The sequence below is a fragment of the Arachis ipaensis genome, chromosome B04 (assembly GCF_000816755.2).
Source record: "Arachis ipaensis cultivar K30076 chromosome B04, Araip1.1, whole genome shotgun sequence".
Taxonomy (NCBI): Eukaryota; Viridiplantae; Streptophyta; class Magnoliopsida; order Fabales; family Fabaceae; genus Arachis; species Arachis ipaensis.
Window position 1 is genome coordinate 24,942,488 of NC_029788.2, and position 9,741 is coordinate 24,952,228.

A 9,741-nucleotide genomic window follows, 5' to 3' on the forward strand; every position below is an offset into this window, starting at 1 on the left:
GTGTGTGTGTGTGTGTGTGTGTGTGTGTGTGTGTGTGTGTGTGTGTGTGTGTGTGTGTGTGTGTGTGTGTGTGTGTGTGTGTGTGTGTGTGTGTGTGTGTGTGTGTGTGTGTGTGTGTGTGTATATATCTTAAGGTTGTATCTAATTTTGCATGTACATGTATGTTTAGGTTTTCACAAAAAAGAGTTATCGAAAGGTTATGCGGTTTTAAGTTTTAAACAGGCTCATATTTTAGTCTTAAATATTATAAGAGTCGTGGTAATACTCGAGCTATCAGAGTGGCGCAGCCGGAAGCGTGACATTTTGATAGTTAGTGTGTTACAGTTTGCAACAAGAGATTGGCATCCCCATACCGTGATGTACCAAGATCTACAAAGCAAAAACTTGAAGATGCCTTTTCTAGGAGTATAGATGAAACTTAGAATGATAATGAGGAGGCATCATCATCTATGAATATATAGGATTAAATTCATCTGTTGCTAACGTGATTTGCCTAGAATGTTCAGTTACAATGTGTGACTTAGTTTCTTTGTGTTAAAGATATGGTGTTGTAGTTTTCTTTAATTGGGTTGTTGTAAGTTGGCTGGACTTAGACATTCTGTTAACATTTTACTTGTTGAACTTCTAAATTCAGATGTTTCCTTTTATTTGAGTAACCTACGATTTCAGTTGTAACTTTATTAGTAAAGAGTGGAGTTTATGTGCTAACTAAGAATTTTTAGTATATGACTTGCAGAATTGATGCATGCATTTCTAACAGGTGGTTTGGGAGAAGCAGTTCTCCCAAAGAATTAAGGTAAATATTTTGTCCTTTTCCTTTGGTCTTATATCAACTATATATGATCATTAGTAATTTATTAGAATTTTTTTGGATATCTTTCCTGTATATATGAATTAACTATTCTTTTTTCCTTTTTATATCAGTATCCGAGTACACTGATTTCAAAGTGTTGGTTGCGGTGGAGTTACTGAAATTGATGGAGTTGGTTGTGTTAGGAGAATTACTTGAATTTGAGATCTTAGGTCAATAAATTAGCGACTTGCGTATGTGTATGAAATTTTCTTTAATTATATTGGTATTGGTTCTTATTTATGTTTATCTTCTTAATTGTGTTGTTTATATTTTTAAGTTGTATTTGTTGTTGCATAATTTATGAAGTTGAACAAGATACAACGTTCTGAGACAGGATTTCTATAGCCAATTCTAAGATGTGCTCATCAAAATTAATGTTTTGAAAAGTAATGAAACTTATGCAAACAATGAAGAGTTAGAAAAAATACTTATGTATTGAGTGGTGATAGAGTAAATAAATCTGTTACATTTAGTTAAGAATTGAATAACAAAAGTACTTTTTATTAACGTAAAAAGTGACAATCCAAGAACACTGAAAAAACAAATCCAAAAGAAGGAATAGAAATTTTCAACCCGTACGTTGCACCGATCTTCTGCTAGTACAATATATTCCAATACAACAACAAATATGCAATACAACATTACGTATAAAATATATTATATAAAAAGTATATTCATGTATTGTAATACGCAAATAAATTATAAATTGGTGCGCACAAATTACTGATACGTAATATGTTACTTAATTAGTTAACATTGACCTTACAAAATAGGCATTAATATATAAACACTAAAAACATAAACATAAAATGTTTGTATTTATGTATTATGTTTGATAAAATAAATATAATAAGCAAGACACATAAAACTTTATTAAAAGGTTCATATTACTCTTTTTATTTGAAAAAAAAAATATATTTTCTACTTCTCACTCTACCCTACTATTCCCTCATTATTTTTCATTCTACCCCATTATCCTCTTACTATTTTTCCTTCAATCCCCAGCCATGCTTATTTTTTGTTCAATCTCCAGCCAAACAAATTGAAATTAAAAAAAAATTTAAAGGATGCAAAAAAATCAATTTAAAAAAATCAAATTCATAAAAGATAAACTAAAAAAAGTCAGATTTTTTCATAATCAAATTAGTCATTTCAATATCTTTTATTAGATAATTAAATAGATAAAATAATTAGCTTTTTCATACGTTTATATAGGTGTCAAGAGATTTTAATTATGTTTTATATATATAATAATTCATTAACCAGCAATACTACAAGAATTTGACAAATGAGCGATGAATTTTTGCGAAAAATATTTTTTGTCACTAATCCGTCACTAACTTGCGAGAAATTAGTGACGCACTAACGACAAAATTAATGAGTGGTCACAAAATATCCGAACTTGAGAAAAGCGACTGATTAGCGAGAGATTTACAAGTAAGTTTGTTTCTCGCAAATTGACTTTCGTAGCTAAAAAAAGAGCAGAAAAAATTTCCTTCCTAATTTGTCACAAATTAATTAGCGAGTGACAGTGTTCTAGCAAATCAGTCACTTAGAGGTTCAATCGAATAAAAGAAAAGTAGCGGGGGATATTATTGTCACTATTCCGTCGCAAGTGTTTGATATACAATTAACGAGAAACAATTCACACACTAGTTCGTCGCTAAATAAATTGTGTGCGAAAAGGCTAATTAGTGAGGAACAATGTTACTAGCTAATCTGTCACAAAGACTTGAAATGCATTTTGCGATGGACAAATTCCTAGTTAATTTGTCACCAAAGTTTTTATTTTTAGCGAGCAACTAGTTTCTCGCTAATTTATCGCATAATATTGTAAAAATTCAAACATAGGGTAGCGACAGAAAACAGTCGTCGCTAATCCGTCGCAACGGATAAATCATTCAGCTAGGGAAATGTTCCTTGCTAATTAGTCGCTAAAGGGAAAATACAGATATTGAGTGCCTAGGACCTAATTAGCAAGAAATTTGTGAGTATTTAACAACTGACACACTTTGTTCGCTGATTTCAAGTCGCTTATTAGCAAGCGAAATACATTTGTCGCTAAGTTGTCACAAGTTTAATTTAGCGAGCGACTTGGCAACAACAATATTGTCGCAAGGCAAAAGCTATATTCTACCAATTTTGTAGCAAATTACTCGCTAATCTCGTTGGAAATCCGTCGCAGAGTTATAACAAATCCAAAGCTAATCGAGAAAATGTTAGAAGTAACTGGTCGCAATTGAGTCACTAATCAATAGCTTATTTAGTGAAGAATTAGCGACCGCTTAACAACTGATAGACTTTCCTCACTTATTTCATGTTGCTACTAATTTATGAGAAAACACGTTAGTCCTTATTTTGTCCTTATTTCATGTTGCTACTAATCACTAACCTCTATATAAATCCATGAAAAATTCATGAAAAGTTTGAAGCAAATTTGCCAAACATGCTAATGTGATTTGTCACAATTTTGTCACTAATGTAAAGCTATTTTAAATGAGAGAATAATTAAAGTCCCAAAGTCGTGATTAATAATTAGCTAGCTAATTTTTAATAACTAATAATTTACAATATTCTAGCCAGATATTGTAACACCCTACCACACAGAGCTTTACACCTAGAATGTAAAACAGAGGTGGCGAGGCACTACGACTTCTAAAAATAAAATATAAATATACATAATATAGTAGAAAAGAAGGTTTATCTAAGAGCCTTTGAAAGAAAGTTGAAATCAAAGCATTAAACAGAAAAGCGCAACACTCATGACACATACACGATAAACGGAAAAGATAAGAGGAACTAACATAGAAATAACCAAAGAGAGTTTCAAGGTACAAATATCAAGACTCAAGACTCGAATTGCGAAGATAAAATGGCCTGAGCACATAAGTATATATAGGAGAACCCAATATAAACACAAAATACGAAGTTACAGAACTTATTTCTCCAAAATAGCCTCTAAAAGGAAGCTAATGTTGAAATCGTTGAGGGAAACGGTGGTCCTGGAACCATCAAGAAACTCACCATTGTCGAGGGTCAGTAAACATAATATATATATATATATATAAGATAAAGCCCCAAAGACAAGGATCTCCGCTATCAGAAGATTCCAGCATGCCTCAATGAGGTGCCGCTTGTCCTGCATCTGAAAACCACAAATATCCGTATGGAATGAGAACCGAGGGTTCTCAGCATGGCAAAGGTTCCACGTACATAAGATATAAGTCCCTGGAAATGCCAGAGGCAATCCTAGAACGCCGACACTCAAATTATAAAACTTAAAAAACTAAAACAGAAACCATAGATGGGTGGTCTTCTAAGATTCTAACTAAAACAAACCTTAAACTTGACTAAACTTCCTAAGTTCAGCCATTCCTCTAATCTTCCAACACCAGTGATACCCCACACACAAACAAGCAAGCAAAGGCAAACATAGCTAGTATACAAGTACTGCAATTAGCGAATATAACAATTAACATAGTAAGTTCACTTAGGCATGCCCAATTAATGCACAAACAAGCAAGCAAACAAGATGCACATGATGTATACCTGTCCTATGGCTGATGAGTCTCATCTGTCGGTTATCAAGCTAACCCAACAAGTCCGGCAGCTAAACCCTGGACTGTCCCCCGTTGCGCATCCCCATGAGTCTATGCATAGCTTTTTCTCTTCTCATTCATAATTCATAAATATATAAAACTTTACTCAATGGGGGTTAACCTTCCCCAGAATTTATAAGTGCCCGGTCATCTCTTATGACGTAGGGTCAACAGAGTATCGAGTCTCAACCTGGAACACGTGGTGGCAAGCCACGGTACTTTACCTAGGAAAACTCGTATCTCAGATAATCATTTCACATTCATTCATTAACATTTCATAATCATTCATTATGGCTTTAAAGTCACTTATACCTCATATGTTTGCATCTTTATACATAGTTTATCATAACCTGGAGTAAGTGGGGGTTAAAACCACAACCCATGCGTCTACCTGAGGAGCCTCTATATACTAACCAACCTGGAACAAGTGGGACGAAACCATAACACTTGCATCTACCCAAGAGGTACATTCTCATATGCCCAGGAGGAACAAAAGAGGAGATCCTAACCTCTCATCATCTTGCTGGGGGTGATTTTATAATACCAGGAGGAATAAGGAAGGGGATCCTCACCTTCCACCATCTCCTGGGGTCGCACTTTCGAGAAAGAGTACTCAGATGTAACATTTATTCTCTTCTTTAGCCAGTTTCATAATTTAAGTAGTATATATATATGTGCCCTATCTCCTTATGCCTATTTCATCTCTTCGAGATTTCTTCATCTCCAAGTTACCACCATTTCCTAACTTCTTTTTATTGCTAGGCTAATACTAAGATATATGGTTAAAAGGATGAAAATAGAGGTTTAGAGGTTCAAAATTGGGTCTAAAACATAAAATATTCATTTGCCAAAAAACAGGGCTATGCGTACGCATGTCATGGTATGCGTACGCCTAGGTCCTCTTTTTAGCCCAAGATGCGTACGCATACATCTGTTTGCGTACGCATGTACACTGGATAGAATCACACGCTCGCGTATGCCCTATGCTCACGTACACATAGATCCCTTTTTTGGGAAGTATGTATACGCATACACATGTCCGCGTATGCATACATGCCAAATAGAAACGACCCTTCGCGTATGAAGGGTATGCGTACGCATGCAAGGAGGTTTTATCAAAAAAATTGGCTTAGTCTGAAAGTCTGCAGAATTTTAGTTTTGAACCCTAAACTTTCGACGCACATAACTTTTTAATTTTAAATCATTTTTCATCCATTCTTCAAACGGCGTAAACTTCACGGATCCAATTTTCATATGAAACAAGTTTGAAATAATTTGGGAGTCCGAAAGCCAAGTTATGGCTTGCCGAAGCTCAGTAAAAAATCCAATTTTTTTACAAAAATATTCAGCCTCTATTTTCATAAGTCACCATTCAAAATCAACTTACAATACTCAAATTTAGCACCCACACATACAATATCACAGCAACATCACTCCACATCCTTCCACCACCCATCAAATTCCAATTTTAAATAACTCTAGTACATGAACTTCACACTTATATCGACAAGATCATCAATAATCCATTATCTATACAAATTCATTACTATCAACTAGTCAATATTCATTAAAGCATCATTTAACATTCTATTTCCATACCCAATATCCAATAACAACCAAGCCCCAACCTAGTTCACAATTATCATCAAGGCAATAAGCAATTCAACATACACATGCATTCATTCTTATCCTATGGTCATCTAGCCTAAATTTTCACAGGACATTATATATTAAATACGAGAAACATAAGCCATACCTTGGCCGATTTTTTCGTATCACCCAAGACAATCCACTAGGAAAGATTGCAAGACCTCATACCAAAAATCCAGCAACCAATACTAATTTCCAAGCCTCCAATTTCCACAAATATGCTTCAATTCTTATACATATATCACCTAATATATAACATCACATATGTATACCAAACTTTACAACCAAAGCTACAATTAACTAAGGGGTTCGCTAAGATTGAGGATTCTTACCTTATATGTGTCTCAACTAAGCCAAGACCCACTAATTCCTCAAGTCAATTTGATCCTAAAACATCAAATTAACCATAAATCTCAATACACAAGACCATACTATTTTTGGATTTTAGAAGAGAAAATTGCAACTGAGAAAGTGATTTATTGGGCTTTGTAGAGCTCGACGCTGTGGTCGCATGGCCACAAACGGTGCAGCGATCGGAGCTCCGGATCAAAAGTTATTAGGATTTGAAGATTAAGTGAGGTTTGGTGTTCTTGTTTCTTCCTCCCCAAAACTGTTTCCAGCATGTTTCATGTGTGAATGGAAGAGAAATGAGCTGAAGCTCATGGGTATAGGTGGCTTGCGTTGGGCCTTAGGCCCAATTCGGGCTCGGTTTGTTCGGTTTGGCCCGTTCGGCCCAATCTTGGGCCAAATTCTTTGTAATTAGTGTCAAAATTCTTATTTTAATTAGTTCTATCTTATTTTATAATAAAATTCATATTTCTAATTTCTTTTATTAAAAATTAATTTATTGATTAATTATTCGCTAATTTTGCAGGGTTTATAGATATCAATTCTCAAAAATTTTATAAACTCAAATCATAAGTTTTTTCTTAAAAAGGTTTTTTCCCCTATTAGATCACAAATTTGTCATTATTTTTAATAGAAAGTTTGCTGTTAACTTGAATTGAAATTTAAAATTCATATATTTTAAAGACAAATTTTAAAATTCAATATTTTTAGAAAATAAGAGCATAATGTTGATATTTTCAATCACAAAATATACTGAAAAAATATATAATAGATAAGATAATTAAATTGTTATATATGAAAATTTATTTGTATATGATCTTACAAGTTTTATTATTAATTAGAATCATTTTGGAATTCATTCAATAAAGATTAATTTGAGCTAACTCTTGAATTAATTAGGATCGTCAAAATGAGCCAAATCCGTCAGACTAGCTCTGTTTACTTGACGACAATAGATGGATATTTGACTCTAAAATCAAAGTCGTAAAAATGCATGTCTAAATAACTTACCCATAGTTATTAGAACCAATGTCCTATCCAATTTGGTTCATTATTAAGACTGGACTTGCAATTTACTCGGTCACGACGGTCAAACCCTTGAAAACCGGGTGGTTTTGTCGCGAATCAAAATCAGTTTAGGCGGTTGACCCGCACTTCCTCCTTGACTCGGGCACTTCACACGTAGACCAGTAGGGTGTGGATCACTGTAGGAGCATCTATTTGAATTCCCTTCAAAAAGTAGCATCTCTAAGGTTCAATCCTTGAACCTAAGAATGAGTAAAAGATGGATATTTGACTCTAAAATCAAACTCATAAAATACAAGTCTAAACAACTTAGCCATAGTTATCAGAACTGGACTGGACCGACTGATTCGACCAAGAAAAGCAGTGAACTAATTTCCTATCCGATTCGGTTCATTATTAAGACGGGACTTGCAATTGACTCGGTCAACAGCGATCAAACAGTTAAAAACAGGATGGTTTTATCACGAACCTGACTCGGTTTAGGCAGTTGACCCGCACTTCCTCCTTGACTCGTGTGCTCCACACCTAGACCAGTGGGGTGTGGATCACCGTAAAAGCATCTATTTGAATCCCCTTCAAAAAGTGGATCTCTAAGGTTCGATCCTTGAACTTGAGAGTGAGTAAAAGCCTCCATCTTACTGTGACAAGTGAATCTTCAATAGATATAATGCTTATAATTATATATACCGTAAATATTTTCGTATTTTTTTTTAAAAAATCTTATCTATTTTATAAAATATTTTTTAAAATTAATTTTTTTTAAAAAAATCACAATGAAAATTTAAAAACAAAAGAAAAAAAATTAGTAACTCAAAAAATAAGATAAATTATATTAATTTAAAAAGCGTTTAATTTCAAAATTAAAAACGCACGAATAAGCGCCTTTTCCAATACTTCAAATCAAAAATTGTGCATAAGCGCTCTTTCTACCTTAAATTAAAAATGGAAAGTTTCATTATCTCTATAATAATTTCCTTTTATCAGTATAGCCACCGTCATTATCTCCTCAAATGACCTAACCTAACCCTCATTAATATTGTCTCCACAATTATTCCTATGCCGAAATTGAGTCTCCCACACCCACAGTCAGAGACTCAGCGTCCCCTATCGTGCTCCCGCTGCTCTGCTATCAGGGCTGCCGGACAGCACCAACCCTGGCTTGCATTCAACGACCCTTTCCTCTTCCCCTCTCTTCCTCGTAGCGCCTCTCTGTCTTTGTCGTCCTCCCCGGTGTGATCTTGTTGGAGATTATCAGCGGAAGGTTATCGATTGTGCAAGTTGGTAACTCAGAAATGGACCTTGTTCAATGGATTTAGTTATGCATTGAATGGTCCAATACCACAAAATGGTGCTTTAGTGAATAGAGGACCAACTGCTTTTATTGGCAATCCTGGTCTGTGTGGCCCTCCTTTGAAGAATTCATGTGCCCCTGATACTCTAGGTGCTAGTTCACCTTCCTCATTCCCGTTCATGCCTCATAATGACTCATCTCAGGATAATGGTAATAGTTCTAGGAAGAGTGAGAAAACTAAAGGGTTAACTAAGGGTGCTGTGGTTGGCACTGTTGTGGGTGATGTGATTGGAATTTTCCTTTTAGGTCTTCTGTTCTCTTATTTCTATTCAAGAGTTTGTGATTTTAATCATGATCAGAATGTTATTGGTGTTAGCAAGGGGAGGAAAGGAAGTAATAAAGAGTGTTTCTACTTCCAAAAGGACAAATCTGAGGCCCTGTTTAATCATGTTGAGCAATATGATCTTGTTCCGTTAGATAGCCAAGTGGCATTTGATTTGGATGAACTTCTTAAGGCATCAGCTTTTGTTCTTGGGAAGAGTGGAATTGGAATTATGTACAAATTGGTGCTTGAAGATGAGCTTGCATTGATGGTGAGAAGATTGGGGGAGGGAGGTTCTCAAAGGTTCAAAGAGTTCCAAACTGAAGTAGAGGCAATAGGAAAGTTGAGACATCTAAACATTGTAACTCTTGGAGCTTATTACTGGTCTGTTGATGAGAAGCTTCTCATATATGATTATATACCAAATGGAAGCCTCGCTGCTGCAATTCATGGTAAGTTTCATTATGGACAAACCTTTTTATTATTTTTTGCAATACCAATTTGCAATTACTTATTGTGTGACACATTGTTCATTTGGCTTTTTGGTTACATTTGATGACACATTTGATTACTTATGGTTTGACACATTTTTTATTTGGCTATTTGGTTACATTTGATTACTTCAGGGAAGCCTGGACTAGTTACATTCTAA

General features: G+C 34.7%; 1 protein-coding gene across 1 annotated transcript; it reads left to right on the forward strand.

Annotated features, from left to right (window-relative positions):
- On the forward strand, positions 8,533–9,741 carry LOC107636307 (receptor protein kinase-like protein ZAR1). The gene is made up of 3 exons (XM_021122393.1): positions 8,533–8,706; positions 8,767–9,541; positions 9,716–9,741. The coding sequence occupies exons 1-3, from the start codon at positions 8,533–8,535 to the stop codon at positions 9,739–9,741; spliced, it is 975 nt and encodes a 324-aa protein (XP_020978052.1).

Excerpts from the sequence above, each read along its gene's own strand:
- LOC107636307 (XM_021122393.1), top strand. The coding sequence starts at position 8,533 with ATGCCGAAATTGAGTCTCCCACACCCACAGTCAGAGACTCAGCGTCCC. Across the intron at positions 8,707-8,766 it reads TGTCTTTGTCGTCCTCCCCG|AAATGGACCTTGTTCAATGG; the intron begins GTGTGATCTTGT and ends TTGGTAACTCAG. Across the intron at positions 9,542-9,715 it reads CCTCGCTGCTGCAATTCATG|GGAAGCCTGGACTAGTTACA; the intron begins GTAAGTTTCATT and ends TGATTACTTCAG.